Source organism: Pongo pygmaeus, chromosome 11 (assembly GCF_028885625.2).
Source record: "Pongo pygmaeus isolate AG05252 chromosome 11, NHGRI_mPonPyg2-v2.0_pri, whole genome shotgun sequence".
Lineage (NCBI taxonomy): Eukaryota > Metazoa > Chordata > Mammalia > Primates > Hominidae > Pongo > Pongo pygmaeus.
Genome location: NC_072384.2, coordinates 42,942,087 through 42,962,877, shown reverse-complemented (window position 1 = coordinate 42,962,877; position 20,791 = coordinate 42,942,087). Strand labels below are relative to the sequence as shown.

Here is a 20,791-nt window from a genome sequence, read left to right as displayed (position 1 = left end):
TAGAAAACAATACATGCTTCATCAATAGTCTTTGAGCTCCCTGACTCAATGTAGCTGAAAAATGAGGTCTAAGAAAGTTTCCAAAGCCCTGAACAATGTTAGAGTCTGGCTCTTTTATGATCAAGTGATCTTTTCAACTTTAATGGGAAAAATAAATCACTGTTAAAAGATAATCTTGTCACATGAAAGGCAAAAAGGTGCAATATCAATGATTCAACTTACTGAAAAACCACCCTGTGGAATGGAATAAAGCAAATAACACAGTTTGTTTTGTTGCTGCTGTGGTTGATGATGAGAGTAGAGTAGGCTTAAAGAAACACCTTGTTTTAAAAATAATAAGAGGGCATATAAACTTACTTAATAGAAAAATGAATGGACTTGATACAAGGGCTATTTTATAAGAACAGAAATTTGAAATCCTTTTTCAGATCTTTTTCTGTTTCATCCAATTGCTTATTTCATGATGAAACTGCCAATTGTTCACATTCTTTCTCACTTTCTCTTTCTTTTATTCAATTTTTGATGCTGCGAATAATATGAAAAGCACAGGGATAGCTACTAAAGTTAATGCTTGGCTTTGCTTTAAGGTACGAATCTATATTAAAGTATTTTAGGTACAGTTGATAAACAAAATTGTTTTTCTAATAGTTTGTTTTTAATGGAGCTTATTCTTAGCATGTTTAAAGTAAGCACATCCATCTCTTTAAGCCTATATCTAATTTGGATTATTATGCCAATAAAATCTGGGTAGATAAAGATATCTACAAGACTATAAATTAATGAAAAAATCCTCTCTTTAAAGCAAATGCACGTGTGTGTGTGCTCACAAACACACACTCAAACAAGATTCTTGATTATGTAGATTTATAGCATTTGTATATTTTGTTCCTCCTTGTTTGCACAAATAGAGAAGGTTGTCCTTAACAGTTTTTCTTTAAATTTTGTTTCTATAAGTGAAAAACATGTCGGCTGGGTGCAGTGGCTTACTCTGTAATCCCAGCACTTTGGAAGGCTGAAGCGGGAACATCCCTTGAGGTCAGGAGTTTGAGACATGGTGAAACCTCGTCTCTACTAAAAATGCAAATATTAGCTGAGCATGGTGGCGGGTGCCTGTAATCCCAGCTACTCAGGTAGCTGAGGCAGGAGAATTGCTTGAACCCAGGAGGTGGAGGTTGCAGTGAGCCAAGATCACGCCACTGCACTCCAGGCTGGGTGACAGACCGACCGAGACTCCGTCTCAAAAAAAAAAAAAAAAAAGAAAAGAAAAAGAAAAAAAAAAAGAAAAACATGTCTAAAATCCTGGTAAAAAGTAATTTTCTTCAGTTCAGGAAAACAGAGAGAATATTTGTAACTGTGTACTAAGAGACACCCATCTGGAAAATTCCCAGTCAGTTCTTCCGGCAATGCTTCATAGCTCTCCCATTGGCTCATGGGCTTGGGAAGGTTCATAGCTAGATTTTTCCAAAAAGAATGCCAATCTCTCTTGTCCCTTTTTCAAAGGGTGAAAAAGGATGTCTAAGTAATACCAAGTGAGTCTGAACTGAATTTGTAGTTTGGGCAATAAGCCTAAGGCATAGATGGGCAGCTCAAACCCAAGTGTCAATGTGGGAAGGAGGGGGAATTTAGCCTGGGGGAATTTCCAAGACTTTCTGTCAAAAGTTCTCAAGACATGCAGCATCCTCCATGCTGAAGTCTGTCCTTTGCAAAGTACCCCCCATGCAAGAAAAGTGTAAGGAGGTCACAGACCATTCTGAAGAATCAACGCAATGTCGCAGGCTGATGACAGGTTGACATCTAAGGTCATGGACCAGTTTTCTTTGGGGATGCCTTCACAAAGCAGAAGAGCTGTATCAGCAAAATGTCACTGAAAGCTGTCACCAAATTCAACAAACAGGGCAGAGCACTGCTCACAAATGCACCAACAACCTAGTAAATCGAGAATCCTCGATCCCTTTCCCAAAGGCTGCAACAGAATAGTGTGTTAAAGTAGTTTCTTGGGCCAAACATAGATACATAAAGCCATACAGAGGATGGCAATGCCAGGCTTCTTCATAACTGTGATGTTTGGCGTTTCTCCAAACAGCTCTTGAAAAATTTTTGCAAAACTCCAATGGTAGTTCTCATCAGTTATCAACACCAAGAGGCGGGGTGTAAAGGAAAGTCATGAATGAGCGTGTGTAGCACGAAAAGACTAATCTCTGCTTTTATAAAGAGATAATCAACAGCTGATGAATTGGAAATGCAGAATAATGGCAGTGGTTTGCAGCATAGGCTCTGAGTCAGACAGATCTGGGATCTAGTCTTAGCTCCTTCACTTATATGCTGTATGACATTAGGACATTATTTAATATCTGAACCTCAGTTTTTACATCTGTAAAATGGGAATAATAATAGTGCCTACTCTATGGGATGGAAGAAAGGATTAGATTAAATTATGTAAATAAAGTGCTTAGTACAGTGCCTGGCACATAATAAATTATGAAAATGCTGCTTACTTTTATGATAATAATTACTATTATCATCATTACTAGTTATAATTAGGAAATCCTTTTCGAAAGTGAACACTTTGAATATAACTTGCATGTCATCTGAACTGGAAGTATAATAAGGGTATCTAATTCCCACTGATTTAGTAAGTCAAACAGAAAACCAAAACAAATTGAGTCATTCAACTGGTGCATTTAGAATTGCTGATGATTATAGCATTCAAGAAAGTTAGTGAAATACAGAAATTGCAATTCATCTGTCTTGAAAATTGCAAAAATCAGTTTTTATTTGTCTAGTCTAACAGTGGGCAGGGCTTACTTGTTTAAAAATGTATATTTAGAGCCTTCTAGAAAATAAACATGTGCAAGGTGAATAAAGAAGGAATAAAATACGTTAATACAAGGCAGGTATGCAAAAATCATTTATGTTTCATCTTAGACTGCAAAAATGATGCATTGCCTTTACATAGTGCTTTATGTTTTCATGGAATTTTCCCTGCATTGCCATTTTGTTGTATTAGACACACAGAGACACACAGAGAGAGGGCCACAGAGGGCCACATGTACACTTACAATCTCTTTGCACCCAGCACTGATTATTTTCAAGTCAGCTCTACTATTAGAGTCCTGGTCCAGATGGAGGGGAAGGTATGGCATTAGCAACAAGGTTGTGGGGCCAGTCCAGAAAACGCATTCAAAGGATAATCTGATTAGCAAATTTTGAAAGGGGTTGGTATATGCATTTCACTTATCATCTAATTCAAAAAAGTCCATAACACAACTTGGACAAAGTTACCAGTATCAAAGGTCCTAATGTAGCATAATTTGTGTTGAGTATGTTGCATTCTGACAGTGCTATAAACCAGGGAGACAGCTTACTGACAATTCTGTGCTACCAGATACCAACTCAGGCCTCTGTCCAGCTTTACATTGTCAATTCTCATGGAAACATGAGCAGTTACATAGCCTCAGAGGACGCTGAAGTTTGGATTGCAAAAGATGAGATGGACAGATTTCATATTTTCATTGCAGATTTTTTTCTTTGCCTTTTCAGACTGCTGAGCATAATTTTTTTAAAGGCAGGAAATGCAACTAGTGTTTGTTTCTAGCATGGCTTCTGTTTTGAGATTTCTTCTTTGTAGAAGAAATGTGTTGCCCAGCTGTCTAGAATCCCAATCAGGATATCGTTTCAGCATAAACTATATTATAAGAATGATTTTAGCTGGTTATAAGCTAGAATGAATATGAGGCTAGGGCTATTTTACCCACAGAGGGGGCACTCTGATTCAGTTAAACGGAAATAATATAAATGAATGAGGTAAGGTTTAGTTCTGTGTTTTGCCCAGGAAAGAGAGTAATTGTGAAAGACAAAGAATTGCATTAGTGAACAGAGCTGTAGAGATTCTCAGTTATAGAGATTCTCAGAAACAAGAGTCATGTGGCAAGTGGCCAAAAGTATTGCAATCAACATTTAAAAAACTGGTTCAACCCAGGTTGAATTGCTGGAGAACTGAATGCTTTCCAGTTTTGATACTTCTCTTACCTGCAACACCCACACACATTGTTCAACAAATATTAATTAAAAACTCCCTGTATGAGGAACTCCTTGTATGGAAACACCAAGGCTAGAACTGGTTAATGGGAAAAGATACTAGGATGATTCAAGTCCTACCTTTTTAGAGATTTGTGAAACAGACAGACATTTCAGCCAGTATCCTATTTTTTGATTCCAAGACTTACAAATTTTAATGTTTCTGAAATACAATCACCGAGTACATTTGATTATATCCTTTCCAAAAGTTGGCATTAAATCTATGGGTCTTATAATAGATGGAATTTAAAAAGTTAGATGTGAATGTACTACTGTAAATTCAGCTACTCAGTGTAAGGGGAACAGAGAAGAAATCTGACTGGAGGCTTCTTGAATGAAATTACTATAATCTGGGCCTTGAAGAAAAAGAAGAAATCTACCAGGCTGGAAGCTTGTGTATGTGGGATGGGAAGGAAAAGATAGGAGGATATTGAAAGTAAAGGGAAGAGCATATGCAAAGACATTAAAAAACACAACAGTATGTAAATGTGGGAGTACAGTTTATATATTAAATGTATTATGAAAAACATTCAGAGGACCTGAAGCCAGCTATTATAGAAGCTAAGTGGGAAGCTAGAGTACAAGGATTTGGAGTTCTTCTGAAGACACTGTTGACTGCTTTTAAGTAAAAGGAAAACCAACATGAGTCTGTCACATTCCTAAGTGTCATAGATGCTACCCACTTCAATTTTCCCAAATGTTTCCAAGGCATCCCCCCACTGTTTTTCCTGATAGGGAACAGAGGCACAGGGAGGTTAAGATGCCAAGGATACAAGGAGAAAGTCTAAGTTCTACCCCATCTGTATGATTTTAAAACCCATGAGCTGTCTATAACACCAGCTTAAGATGTATTGGTCTTTTTGTTTTTCATTTTCTAATTTCTTATTTTTACTTTTTGAATTAATAGACTTCTTTTAGAGCAATTTTAAGTTTACAGAATAATTGAGCAGAAAGTACAGAGAGTTAATATATATCTCCTCACCCTTCCAAAAATTTTCCCTATTAATAGCATCTCGCATTAATGGGGTAGATTGTTATAATTGATAAGCCAATATCGATACATTATTATTAACTAAATATTATAATTTACATAAGGATTCACTCTTTATGTTGCATTTTATGGGTTTTGACAAATGTGTAATGACATGTATGTGTAATTACAGCATCATACAGAATTGTTTGCCCTCAAAATCCCCTGTGCTCACCTATTCATCTCTCCCTCTTTCCCCCAAACTCGTCCCACTGCTTCCACTCATCTTTTACTCTCTCTAGGTTTCCTTTTCCCAGTATATTGTTGGAATCATACCTTTTCACACTGGCTTCTTTTACTCAGCATATGCATTTAGATTACTCTAAGTCTTTTCATGGCTTGAAAGCTCATTTCTTTTCATCCCTGAATAATATCCCATTATATGGATGTATTCTGGTTTATTTGTCCTTGCACCTATTGAAGGACATCTTAGTTCCATTCTAGCTTTGCCAATTATGAAAAAAGATGCAGTAAATATTTGTGTGTAGGTTTTTGTGTGTACATGAGTTTTTAACTCATTTGGGTTAGTACCAAGAAGTACTGGATCATACAATAAAAATACATTTATTTTCACAAGAAACTGCCAAATTTTCTTCCAAAGTGACTGAATCATTTTGCATTTCCACCAGCAATGAATGAGAGTTCCTGTTGCTCCACATCTTAGCCAGCATTTGGTGTTGTCAGTATTTTAGCCACTCTAACAGGTATGTAGTGGTATCTCATTGTTTTAATTTACAACTCTTTGATGGCATATGCATTTCCTAATTTTTTTCTTACCTACTATATATTTTTCTATTACCTGTTATTTTGACTTTTACATTTTCCATCATTCATTCTTTCATTCATCATCATTCATTCTTTCATTCATTCATATAGTAAGTGTCCATTATAAGCCAATAACATTTTGTGAATCTGGGTCATTTTTCTTTTACTCTTTTTCTATTCTTTCCCCCATTTTTATTTTGACATGTTCCATTCATTATTTATTTCACATAAACTATTAATTTGTTTCTCTGTATATTCTATTCTTTTCTAGATAAACTAGTTGGTTATCTTTTACTTTTCTGATAATTTCTTCCACTTTCACATTCTCCTGTTAAAGTTTTATTACTATTTATTCACAGTACATACAGCACAGTGTCTGAAATATTGTTCCATATGAAACTGTTTGAAAAAGTCTCTGAAGTGGAAATCACTTACCTTGGTTGACAATAAATCTTAACTTCTGTATTGTTGCCAGATTGCCACTAACTCGATATATTCCATCAACATCTAGACCTGAAGACAAAAGGACATATTTTATATTAGCACATATAGGAACTGAGATGGTTTTAAAAAAAATCTATGAAAAGGAGTAAATCATATCAAATATCTATTCTTCTCAGAGAAAACTAATTTGTGTGTTCCAAATTATGCAATCTTCAAAATTTTAATCTCAAAGTAATCATGGTGTTCAGTCATAATTAAAATTATCATCAATAAATTTGAGTCTAATTGAGGCAAAAAGAGCAGTGGGTAGAATAGGATTACATCATATATTTAAGGTTCATTTCCAAGGAAAATATAGGAATCCAACTGGGTAGCGGGGAAACCTCCAGACATTTGTGTATTATTGCCTTTTTTCTGCAAGGTAAAACAACTTGAGACATTTGTAAGACATTTGTTACTGGCCTGATTTACTGTCTTCCAGCCTTTCTGTCTCTCTTCTTTCCTTCCTCTCCTCTTCTCAGCTCTTTTTCTTCTCCATTTCTACTCTGCTCTGCTCTGTTCTATTCTATTCTATTCTATTCTGTTCTGTTCTGTTCTTGTTTTCCTGTGATTGTTACAGAATAACATATTTTGGTCTGATCATTTGAAACTAAAGAGTAAAAATTCTATTCTAGATATAATGCTAGTTTGATAATCTCTAGTGTATTACAGGTATTGGGGTGCTCCATTATGGAGAGAAAAATTAAAAAAACTTTAGCAAAATGGTAAAATGAGTTTCAGATTATTTTAGAACTGGTCATCTGTAATTCAAAATAACTTATCCTGGCAGTGAATTTCAATAATCATTCACTTGTTTTCCACACATCTATTTATAGAATCTAGTTAATTTCTTGGCCACGTTACGAGGACAATGAAGAAACAGGAAAACGAAAAGGGAAACGCTTAGTCAAACACTGAAATACTATCTAAAAATGCTGAAAACATAATTTTAATGTCAAGAATGTATGTTCTCTGATGTGTCTGGGCACTCAGGCCTAGGTGAGATTGCCAGCAGACGCAGAGGTCTTAGCAGTTTCTCTAGGGAGGTGGTATAGCATCATGGATAATCACTGTAATTCACAATAGTATTAAATAGATGGGTAGAAATTATTGCCATAGTTTAACAGAATAAAGGCTTCCCAAAGCTCTTCACTGGCATAAAATGAGCTCATTTATTGCTTTACCATCTCTACATTTTTACACACTTTATATTAGGAACACTTCTGCCATTGTGCAAAATACTTCATTGGAAGGTTAGGGTAGAATAACATCACTTATAACATTGGTAATAATGGCATAATTTAGGACAATCGTTCACTATAGTTTTTACTCTTACATGTAATAAACTTTAGGGTTACTTGAGATAATTGCAATAAATTGGAATAGCTATTAACAAATGTATTAATTGATGTGACTTTATAGTTCTAGAATAATCTAAGAAATTACTGAGACTCTGTCTCTTCCTGAGAACTATAAATTGTGAGAAATTAGGTGAAGCTGGACACCAGTTAGCCAGTGGTGAAAGTTTCTAAGACACATATATTTGTAAAAATCAAATATATTTTTTCTTTGTGATGCACAAATTACCTTCATTAATCTAAGTCTACTCCGGTTTGTTTGTTTTAAAGTTCAATTTCTGCGTGACAGCTTAAATGTGATAATAGTCCTAATTAAAATTTTTCTAATATTTAATTGCTACTTTTAGTATTGGTCTATTTTGGTCTTAAGTTCATGCACTCACATCCAGAATGTTAAAAAATTAATTTATAAAAAACTTATTAATCATTTTCTTTTTTCCTTTGTCATTTGATGCTGTTTGGTACTTAGTTTTAACCTGTGAAATTTTAAATAATGTGATAGATTTAAAAATACTAAAAATTGTACATTCAAGTGTGTCCTTCTCAAAATTTTCCCTCAATTTTTTTGAGCATATAGCCACTGAGGAAATTATTTCAAAATTCTTCTCTAAAATCACCGTCAGAGGCCCTGAAATGTTTACAGAAAAATGTTCATAATGGCATGCTTGGGGGTTTTGGGGAGAGTTTTGGATATGGAAGTAGACAAGTGGCATCAGAACCATGAGTAGTGAATAAAGTTACCTTGATGCTTGCCACCACAAACAAACAAAGTTTGATCAAATGAACGTGGCCCTGATTTTTTCCCATGGATTATCAATCGATTTTAAGGAATTTAGAGAAAAATAATTACTTTAGAAAATAGAAACATCAATGGAATATGTGGGTCTATGTTCTCTAAATGAGAAATTCTAATTTTTTTTAAAATCAATCAAATTAGTCCTTTTACAATGATTAAAGATAAAATGTGAATTAATATCTATTATAATAAAAATGAGAACATTGTGTGTTTTTAAAAATTTTGTTTTGCTAATTAGCTAGACCCTTATCAGAGGTCTATTATAAACGAAATTATTTGAATTTCAAAATTTAATTGCGAATAAGGGCCTTACTTAATCATCACTTTAATATGCATATTCATTTATACAAGGTGTAAAATCAAGTGCATGTCTATTTTGAAGTTAGCACTCTTCCTTTTCAAATATTATTCTATATGCTATTGAAATGCATAGAGTCGTAAACTGGTTTTTAACTGATGAAATTCCCTGTATCCAAAACTTATTTTTTCTCTTAGAGAGTTACAATATAAGAAGTGCATTCTAATACACCAATAACAGACAAACAGAGAGCCAAATCATGAGTGAACTCCCATTCACAATTGCTTCAAAGAGAAAAAAATACCTAGGAATCCAACTTACGAGGGACGTGAAGGACCTCTTCAAGGAGAACTACAAACCACTGCTCAAGGAAATAAAAGAGGATACAAAGAAATGGAAGAACATTCCATGCTCATGGGTAGGAAGAATCAATATCATGAAAATGGCCATACTGCCCAAGGTAATGTAGAGATTCAATGCCATCCCCATCAAGCTACCAATGACTTTCTTCACAGAATTTGAAAAAACTACTTTAAAGTTCATATGGAACTAAAAAAGAGACCGCATCGCCAAGTCAATCCTAAGCCAAAAGAACAAAGCTGGAGGCATCATGCTACCTGACTTCAAACTATACTACAAGGCTACAGTAACCCAAACAGCATGGTACTGGCACCAAAACAGAGATATAGATCAGTGGAACAGAACAGAGCCCTCAGAAATAACGCCGCATATCTGCATCTGATCTTTGACAAACCTGAGAAAAACAAGAAATGGGGAAAGGATTCCCTATTTAATAAATGGTGCTGGGAAAACTGGCTAGCCATATGTAGAAAGCTAAAACTGGATCCCTTACTTACACCTTATACAAAAATTAATTCAAGATGGGTTAAAGACTTAAACGTTAGACCTAAAACCATAAAAACCCTAGAAGAAAACCTAGGCATTACCATTCAGAACACAGGCATGGGCAAGGACTTCATGTCTAAAACACCAAAAGCAATGGCAACAAAAGCCAAAATTGACAAATGAGATCTCATTAAACTAAAGAGCTTCTGCACAGCAAAAGAAACTACCATCAGAGTGAACAGGCAACCTACAGAATGGGAGAAAATTTTTGCAACCTACTCATCTGACAAAGGGCTAATATCCAGAATCTACAATGACCTGAAACAAATTTACAAGAAAAAAACAAACAACCCCATCAAAAAGTGGGCGAAGGATATGAACAGACACTTCTCAAAAGACGACATTTATGCAGCCAAAAAACACATGAAAAAATGCTCACCATCACTGGCCATCAGAGAAATGCAAATCAAAACCACAATAAGATAGCATCTCACACCAGTTAGAATGGCAATCATTAAAAAGTCAGGAAACAACAGGTGCTGGAGAGGATGTGGAGAAATAGGAACACTTTTACACTGTTGGTGGGACTGTAAACTAGTTCAACCCTTGTGGAAGTCAGTGTGGCGATTCCTCAGGGATCTAGAACTAGAAATTCCATTTGACCCAGCCATTCCATTACTGGGTATATACCCAAAGGACTATAAATCATGCTGCTATAAAGACACATGCACACGTGTGTTTATTGCAGCACTATTCACAATAGCAAAGACTTGGAACCAACACAAATGTCCAACAATGATAGACTGGATTAAGAAAATGTGGCACATATACACCATGGAATACTATGCAGCCATAAAAAATGATGAGTTCATGTCCTTTGTAGGGACATGGATGAAATTGGAACTCATCATTCTCAGTAAACTATCGCAAGGACAAAAAACCAAACACCGCATGTTCTCACTCATAGGTGGGAATTGAACAACGAGAACACATGGACACCGGAAGGGGAACATCACACTCTGGGGACTGTTGTGGGGTGGGGGGAGTGGGGAGGGATAGCATCAGGAGATATACCTAATGCTAAATGACGAGTTAATGGGTGCAGCACACCAGCATGGCACACGTATACATAGGTAACTAACCTGCACATTGTGCACATGTACCCTAAAACTTAAAGTATAATAATAATAAAATAAAAAAAAAAGAAGTGCTTTCCTTGGTCTTTCATAAATTTCTGTAAAAAATTTTTTAAGTCCAGTAATCAAAACCATTTGAAAAAGTAGTATGGATTGAACATATTACATATAAACAATCGGAAAGCAGTGTACTGTTTAAAGAAAGCAGCCTCATCCTAAAGTAATAATGCAACTTTCTTTTGGCATAAAAGGAGGGAGCACAGCTGGTGGAGACAGGGAGGGTAAATCAGACCTGTGCTACCGCTGTGGTTGTAGACCTGAGTCACAGCAGAGAAACTGCTCTGTGGCTGGAGATAGAAACCAGAAAGTAAAAGAGAGTAAAGCAAAACATATTAGATGCAATATGAATCTATCTTGACACAATTTCCAAGCCCTTTAGATTCAAAGATACCAACACTATATATCTTGTGAGTGATAATGATCTCTGACATTAGCGGCTCCTGCTTTGAATGGCTCATGCTCTCCAGCTATCATACTTTTTAAATTACATAAATAGAGTGAAAATGACAAAGTACCTATTAAAAAGGAGGGTATTACATTTTGCAAAATAATCTGGAACATATCAGTGAATTTTAACAATGATAAATTATATAGGTACAGTCTTGAAGTTGATTTGCTTTCCCCTGAATGGCTCACAGAACAGCAAACCCAAAGTTCTAGGACTATTACCCAAATTACAATTATTCACGTGCCATCCTCCTTTTACTCCAAGAACTTTGAAAGTTATGCCAAACCAAACCAATGTAAATTGGTGGATTTGGACATCCTTTTCGTGACCACATTATCCTTGCTGGATTGCAAACTACTTATTTTGGAAATATAATTAGACTTCATATGATTTTTAAATGACCAATGTCTTCAAGGTACCTCTTTTGTGCTTTGGAGAAGGTTGGTGAAAAATCGCTTTGAGAGGTACCTCTTTCAAGAAAATAACATGACTGTAAATGCTGACAGGATTTTTGCCTGTTATGCTAAAAATACTTTGGGAACACGATAAAACTAAGTCATTTTACTTTTTTTTGTTTTTAAATAAGACTGGAATTAATGGTAGTATGAAAAATTCTCTGAAGAAATCCACATTCACTGAAATATTGTTTATTTGTTCATCATCAGCTGACCTTCTTATATTTCAAAACAGTGTTTACTGTTGGCAGAAATCACTGGGTATTGCTGTAGGGGATTTTTAAAAGTCTCCCCCTGCCTCCCTCCAACTTTTTTTTCTCCTGAAGAAGCTTAGACTGGGATAGACACACAATTAGGAGTTATTAGACCAAATGGTGGTCTAAGCCCAGTGGAAAGAATGCAGCTGTCATGAGTAATTCCCACCATAAATCTTAGACGCTTTGCAAAAAGAAATCTAAGACCAACACTCTGTCCAGAGTTGACCGGCTTATCTGCCAAAATATGGACAGTTTTTGACAATGCAGATGAGTCTGTTAAAAATAATTGAGAACTAGTTTAGGTAGCATGTTTGGTAGCCCGAATGATGGACAAACCATGCAGATTTGGAGTTTGAGCCTGGTTGAGTGGTGTGCCCTGAAAGCCTGCTTGTTTTTCTGACCCATAACAAAATGCATCTGAACCTCTACAGTCTGCAAATGTGGGCTGGGAATTTTGCACAAACAGTCCCTCTCCTGAGATTTATGGCGCTTCCTAATTCCTAGGAGGCCAGAGCTACCACAAGAAGTGCCATTCTCTCAATACTTTGAACTTCTGGCTTCTCCCTCCGGCGAAAATCTTTGAGCACAGGAACACTCAGGTTGTCCTCAACCCCTGCACATTTCTGTGTTGGTCCTTCCAAATTTCTACTTGGGTTCTGAGCTAAACATGAGAAGCTCTGGTGCCATTCAGACCTATGCCTCCTCCTCTAAGTTGAAGTGAGTGTTTCCAACATTTTTTTGCTAGCTTATTTGTTCACACACTTTAAATTTGATGACTGAGAGTACAGGATATAATTTAAAATTCTAATCTCTCTTCCAACTCAGTGGTGTTTATTTTGTACCTATCTGCCATTTTAATTTAATTATTGTTAATTTCTTATGAGACACCCATCCTTCAATAGCCTTGCTATTTCCTAAGAATGATTCCCTTAGGAAATAGCTGGCACAATTTTGATTTTCAAACAAGAATCATTTTATTCTATAGGATAACTATATGACTTCATAAAAACCATTCTAAAAATATATAGGTTTTTTTTGCTATATTTCCATGGTTAAAAAAATAAAAAAACAAAATTGAACCATATAGAACAATATACAATCAGAACTAAGTACAGTAGCTGCCCCAACCTGCTTTCCAAAGATAGTTATTGTTAACAGTTCTATTTCAGGCCAGGCTCAGTGGCTCACACCAACAATCTCAGCATTTTGGGAGGCCAAAGCAGGAGAATCACTTGAGCCCAGGAATCCAAGAACAGCCTGGGCAACATAGTGAAACCTATCTTCCTCCCAAAAAATTTAAAAATTAGCCTGGCATGGTGGCGCACGCCTGTGGTCCCAGCTACTCAAGAGGCTGAGGTAGGAGAATCACTTGAGCCCAGGAAGTTGAGGCTGTAGTGAGCCTTGATCACACCGTTGCACTCCAGCCTGGGTGGACAGAGCGAGGTCCTGTCTCGAAAAGAAAAGTTCTATTTTCATTCTTTTTGTTAATGTTAATATGTCATATTTCTGTTTATTAATTTATTAACTTTGAATGGTATTTATTGATTTCTCAGAAAAGATAAAGAGCTTAGTGCATTCATAGTTCCTACCACTTATCCGTACACCCTCTTTCTCTTCATTGAGTTAATTTGCCTATTTCTATATCTTAGCATATCAAATTATCTCTGAGCTATGAAAAACAAAGCAGTATATTTACTCTTACTTCTCTCTACCACTTCCCTTCCCAGTTTTATTCTTTATGCGTTTGTTTATATTCTTAAAATTTGGGACATTTTGTTTTTTATAACTATTTTGTGACTTATCTATGGGTTAATAATAGCCACTATTTTTTAAAAAGGGAACATGTTGGAGTTTAACATTAAAATTTAGTTTCACAAAGGAGAGCTCCCAAAAGTTAAGACATAACTTGTCCTCTTCTTCCTTTCTAGGTTTCTTTATTTCTTCAGATTAAGTGCTGCCCAACAGAAGTTTCTGCAATGATAGAAATGTTCTACGTCTTTGCTGTCCAAACCAGCATTCACTGGCCACATATGACTGGCTACAGAGATTATTAACCACTTGAAACGTGGTTAATACAACTGAGGGACTGAATTGTATTTTATTCAGCTTTGAGTAACTTAATCACATGTGGCTGGTGATGACCATTTTAGACAATGCGGCTCTAGGTCAGCATCAACTACCCTCCTTCTCTTGTATTCCGTTGTTATTCTTTCTTGGATTGAATTTTAAGAAGTTTCTTGATTCATAAAAGTATGTGATTGGTAATTTTTTTACTTTACCCATCTGTCTTCTTTTGCTTCCTAATTGATTGTTGACTTGAATATTTATTTCAGTTTCATAATCTTTTACTTTTCTAACTTTGAAAAATAAATGTTCCATTATCTTCTAGCATCCCTGCTGTTAAGTCTGATGTCAAATTGATTCTTGACACTTTGCAGGTAAATTGCTTTTGCTCTTGGATTAAAAAAAAAAAATTGTCTTTAAACTTGTAGCAGTAAAATGTCACTCATATGTGCTCCCCATCTAGGCCTTTTCATTTGGAAAACATTTTCTTATATTATTTGCTCAATATTATTTTCCCTCTATTATCTCTCTTCTCTGTATCTAGAATTTACTTAAGATGGATTATCAAATATTGGATTACCCTTATGATTGAGACTGATTAAAATAAACAGTGGTCATGGGTACCTCCGTATGTGTCCAGCTCTCTCCCTCCCCACAACTTGTCCAATCTTAAATGAGAATGGTGTGTTGGGGTGTCTTGCAGGATAAATAGGTGGTGAGTAGACAATAGGCCAGGGGTTCTCCCCAGTTATCAAAGTAAGGAAGACTTAACTTGGGATATAGAGAACTTTACCAATTTTGCACCTGGGCGAAGGTATATCTAATTCTGTTGGAGAAGACCTGACACACTTTCTTCTCCATTGCCTTCTTTCTCAGGTGCCAGCAACTTTTCCGTCCTTACAGAAAATCCTCTCAGGCTCAAGCACCTGCTGTAGGTGCTTCCTTGGTGCAGGATAAAGAAAGAGGAGCCCAGTTCTCACAGCTGTTAGATCCTGTTATTTAATGAATTACTTTCTTTACTGTCCTCTTGACAATTTCTGTTCTTTTTATTTGTTGACTCCAAGTTTGGTTATTCTCTGGGACATCCCTGGAAAGAACTGTGCCTAATTGTGGTGTCTGGGAATGGTGTTTCTCCTGCTTTCATTTCTCTATTTGTTTGATCCCATCTGCTTCCTCTCTTCCTGGAATTTCTATTTCTCATCTGCTGATGGCACCTTTTCTGTTTTCAGCACCATTATCAGTTTTTTTCTCTTTAAAACACGTATTTTCTATTATTTCATTGGGATTTTTTTGAGGAAAGAGAATCAGACATGTTTTTTTCAGTCTGCCAACTTGAATGTGAGGCCTACATTGTTTTTCATAAAAACAGAACTTGAAAAACTGAAAACAGAAGTTTCATTAGTTTGTGAAGATACTATTATATAATTTGCATTATTGGTACATGGGAAATAAATGGTGAGGGATTAAACTATGAATATTTAAAACAGTCGTTACGTGATTCCAATTCTAATGTTGGAAGAATAGGTTGATAAAGGTTTCAGTACATCTCTCATTTCATTTTTCTTACTCTTGTCCTTTTCTGTGTTTATAGAAATTCCTACTATCATTTATGCATTTTTCAGTTCTCCTTTTATTACTGAAGTTGTTTTAGTTTTCTCTTCCATTTCTTTCCTGAGCCTTTTCTTTTCAATTTTTATCTCATTTTGGTTTTTTGTTCTACCTTCCTCATATTTCTGCTATGAATGCTTGCTTCATAGACACAATTATTGCAACAAGTTTTTCTTTTTAATGTCATAACAAAATACCTTCAATTTTTCCTTCATTATTTTATTTGCTTTTGGTTAGCATCATTATCTAGATTTTATTGGCTCATTTTTGATTATTCATTTCTGAAAAAAATGTATTTGATTTCCCGGGTATTTGTAGGGGATTCATATGGAAAATAAGAATTTTTATTCTCTTAAGACATGGAAGAGATAAATATTTGTTGTAATTTTTCTTTAATGTTAGACTAAAAAGAGGTCACTAAGAGAAGGATTTTTTTTTCGTTTCTGAGAAAATGGCTTAGAATCTATGATACTAAAAAATGAGCAATTATTTAAAATTGTTTATATAGCCAGTGTCTGAGCTAGGGGCAAATTCCAGATTTAAATTAGATACCTTGAAAGAGCACATAATAAAGGAGTATATATGTATATACATATATACTAAGAAGAAGGTAGTATCAAATAGACTCTTGAATTAGAAAGAAGAATGCTTTTCAAGGACTTTTCATTGAACACTTGGGCAATTGGGATCATTTTCAAATGCTTCACCCCCACTTCCTTCCTTTGCCCCTGTTACTTCAATCTGTTAATATTAGGAAATAAGATTGTTTTCTTGCAAAAATATTTATCACTAATATTGGTCCTATTTGCTCTTCTGCCCAGTCCTGAGCTCTTAACAAACCTTGTCTTATTTGGACACCGGGGAAGAGAGGTTGTCATATTGCTCCAGCATCAAAATTGGGTGAGGAAAAGAACTAAATACCCTGAATGTTAAGTGTGTTACTGGTTTGGTTTTCTTAGTGGTTCTACATTGTATCATTTATGCCTTGAAAAGTTCAGCGACAATAGAGTTTGGGGATTGTGGGTTGGGGGATGGTAGGGAGACGTTTGGGAGGAGAGTGATTGGCTATCTTGCTTTTTACTATTATTAGGTATTCTTGTATAGAGACACAGGATTGGATTCAGTCTTGGAAAACAATTTATTGCATTACTTTCCTAGTCTCTTCATCTCTCTCATTCATGTTAAGTAGAATATCAGACATTTCAATAAGCAGAAGAAAATCTCACTGACTTTTTCAAATGTTACCAAAAAAAAAAAAAAAAAAGCCATCCCTCCTCAATGTGTATACAGGAGTAAAACCACTGTCAATCCTCATTATTAGAATTTTCCCTTATATTTATACTTAGTTCCTGCCACAATATCTCACCAATTTTTTTATAATTGGAGATGCTTATCCATACCATTGGAATCCAGAAGTATAGGCAGTAGTATACTTTCAAAAATATTATTTCCTGGTTTCCATTTGCTGTGATTCTATATGGATCAGGCTTGTTTGTGTGTATAGCCTCTATACGTCTAATTTAATTTCCACCTTTAAAATGATTCCTTTTAACTTAAGGATTACCAAATGGTAAGTCAACCAGGGAAAAGACAAGGGGAAAAAGTTCCAGTGTGGCTAATGTGATATAGATTGATAAGCCATTTATGTACCTTAATACCTGGTTAACATGAAACAATAGTGGAACAATAGTGTCCTATCTGTGGCTCATTTTCTGCACATTCATTCTTACATATCTCTCTAAGCTCAGCTACGAATTTGAGGCCTAACTGCATGAAGCCTGTAGGATAGTAGACATAAATGTGATTTACAGATATATGCCAGCCTTAGGATCATTTGGAAATCTCTGAAGATAAGAAAGATCTCAGCAAGATTCTGAGTTTGCTTGTGAAATTTCTCAAGAAAAGAACCTAGCATCGGTGGTCTGATCAGACCAAAGATGACGAATTGAAATGATTTCTGGAGAGTGGGAAACAAGGTACCTATAAACAGTCATTGACAAATTATCTTACATCTTTTTTTTAAAAAAAAAATCTTAGTCTTGAAGACAAATTTTGGTCAATGATTCTGGTTATCATTAAGTGAGAGTTGTTGCCTTGAAGAAAAACTTAGTGTATCTGGAAGATATTGAAGTTGGAGGTTATATTTGGTTTATCTCATATTATTCTCTGAGTTTCTTTTATGTTGCAGTTCTACTGTTATGCTGTGATCATGCTGATGTAAATAAATCATTCATTTGGTAGTATGACTTGCTTATCGTGTTTCATTAAAATAAATAGAAGTAACAAGAACGACGACTCTAATTTGGTCTGCCATTATCATCTGGTAGTTTGCAAGCCATAACCTGAGATCTACATCAGCATAACCTGAGATCTACACAGCAGTGGGGCGGCCACAGCAGATTTAAAGAAAGAAAACCAGCTTCCTGGAGATGCTATTCCTAAGGAAAGCTTGGAGTCTCAGGAGGAGTAATCTGTACTCTGTGCCCATGTACACTTTTTTTTTTTTAATTTTAGCAAGAGACTATTTCATAAGTTAAAGAAACACAATAAAAGGCTCACCAACACAAACAAGAAGAAAACTGAAAAATGGATCCTTTTGGGATGAAGTCATAAGAGTTATATAATGTGTAGCCTTTGATCCCATCATACTTGAAATAGATACTGATTTAAAATTCATATATTTGCCATCATTCTTTTCAATCCCTCCACCCGTATTTTTTTTAACATCTAAACAAAGTGACCTCATTGTTTTCCATTGGATTTTTTTTAAACATTGGCTGGGATGATTGAGATTCAGGAATGTGGGAAAATGGATTCCCAAACCACGTCCCTCCCCTTTCATTCTGAACTGTAATTTTTGGCTTGGCTTGAATCACAGTCATCACATTTCAGCCTGAATCTCTCTGTAAAGTGATCTTTCTTAAACATTTCTCTCACTCATCAAGGGATCAGAAACAAAGCTGTTCTAGCCTTTCAGCAAAACACTTACAGGCAGCTTTTACAGAGAAGTCACAAGAGCTAAATTTCCTCTAAAATTGTTTGAAAAGCGAACATTTTCAGTGCCTCATTGTCCTTTTGGTGAATCTTGTCATCTGTATGCCATGAGCTCCAGCAGCTATTTTAATCTGTTTTTGTTTGCAATCCATTTGGTGTCCACCCAAGGAAATGCAGGTGATTCTAATTAACTTATTGCTGAAGACGTAGGAAAAAAAATCCCAATTGTGATGTAGTGAATTATATACTTAAAACCTTTCTTCTATTATTTATAACACATTATTAATGAAAATATTATATAAATATATTATCACATAGTTCATTGCTGTTCACTTTTTAAAAATCAATGGGGATTATGGCACAAGAAAAAGCCACACACATTCACAAATACACAGACACAATACAGACCCCGAGAACGCTTGCCAACTTTTATTTAACAAGAGTAGCAACTTAAAAATAACATTATTTTTACTTTGTGCAACATAGTTTAATATCTGAAATAACTCTGTTCCAATAAAAATCTATTGAAATACTCTCAGGCCTAACTCTGCCCTGAAGGTAAAAGTGATTAATTGAAAGATTTTGGCAGATCTCTGCTCACCACCAGGGCAGTTTAATTTAGAACACATTCAACCATTTCTCAGTGTCTCTGTGTTGGTGGAGCATAACTTTTGATCTTTGGGGAGGTGCCTCTAATTCAGACCCTTTGGCTTGCCACTTCCTGGAGGGTTTTGATGGCTTGCCTCTGCTAAGCATTCAGGTGAGAGAGAGCTCTTCCCTGGCCGCTGCCTCTCAAGTGAGTTCGTAAAAGCAAATTCCAGGCACAAAGACAAAATATTCTACAAACCCATTTGAGTATGCCAACCATCAGCAAAGTCCTATTTAGATCACAGACAAAATGGTTCTTTTCAGCTTCTTGCAGGCTTTCCAAACTTCTGAGAAATTGTAGTGTCACTAGCCTCTTTCCCAGGCAAAGAAGAAGGTGCTCCTAACCATGACAGTGGATGAAGCTGAGACATTTGAGCTTCCTATTCTCAGGAAACACAAATAGGATGACTGTTTTCTTTTTGAGAGTACAGGAGAAACTGCCTAGTGGATATTATTAATACTTCTGCTAAACAGAGAGGTGGGACTAGGTCATGTTCCTTCCTGCTTGGCAGATGGACCTGTGTTAAACTGTGATTAAATGGAAGAACAGATAAATTCTAAGATATTTCTGTGGCCCTTGAATTGGTGAATTCCAACTCTCCAGGCAATTTGACAGATATTGTGTAGGTACTTACTATGTAGCAAAAGTGTGCTAGGCATTGGGGGTACAGTAACAAACATGGTATACACACTTCCAGATGTTATAGAGCCATAACATGCACTAAAATGTGAGAACATATATTCTCTGTGAGGTGGATTATAAAAATGATTCTGTTTTTAAATCGTTTTACATATTTCCCAACTATTTTATAAGTGTTTATATACATATACGTATATACACATGTGTGTAGTATATACATATATATTACTCTCGTGAACAAACAATATTAATGACATTTATTATGAAAACATTATGACACAGATTGAAATTATTTGATAATATATACTTATGAGTTTATGTTCCCACAGATCCACTTGAAAAATGTTTGGAGACTATCACAAATCTATTCTGTACCCTTGAATGCTGTATTTTGTATCTCTAATTTAGCTGAAAGATGGTTTAAGACTCTTGAAATGAGGTTGAAAATCTTCATGGGACGCACAGTAGAAATCTCAAAATTAAGTATTTCATAAACTATTTCTTATTGGAGAAATCACATCCAGATTTGGAGACAGAAATATAAGGTATCTGGAATAGAGCTGAAAAGACAAAAACGTTTTCCCTACTTAGAAGCTCTACCATTCCCTGGACAATTTATACCATTGGCTTTTGTGATTTTGGGACTCGTACAAAAAGAAATGTATAAGCAAAAGCCAAGAGGTAGCAATAAAGTTGGCCTTCTGACTTCCTATGATCACAATATAAAGTAGAAAGACTAGGCTTCTTCTAGCAGTCTAGGAGAAACCTAACTTCTCAGCTTCATTCTGTACTACATAAGGGCTGTTAACCATCTAACAAAGAACTATG

At 35.5% G+C, this 20,791-nt stretch overlaps 1 protein-coding gene across 2 annotated transcripts in view; it reads right to left on the bottom strand.

Annotated features, from left to right (window-relative positions):
* The window catches only part of ARHGAP15 (Rho GTPase activating protein 15), a 644,804-nt gene that overhangs the window by 199,307 nt on the left and 424,706 nt on the right, over window positions 1-20,791 (bottom strand). For both annotated transcript variants that reach the window (XM_054477359.1, XM_054477360.1), the window contains exon 11: window positions 6,308-6,385. In XM_054477359.1, coding sequence (XP_054333334.1) covers window positions 6,308-6,385 — 78 coding nt within the window. The remainder of the gene's footprint in view (window positions 1-6,307; window positions 6,386-20,791) is intronic.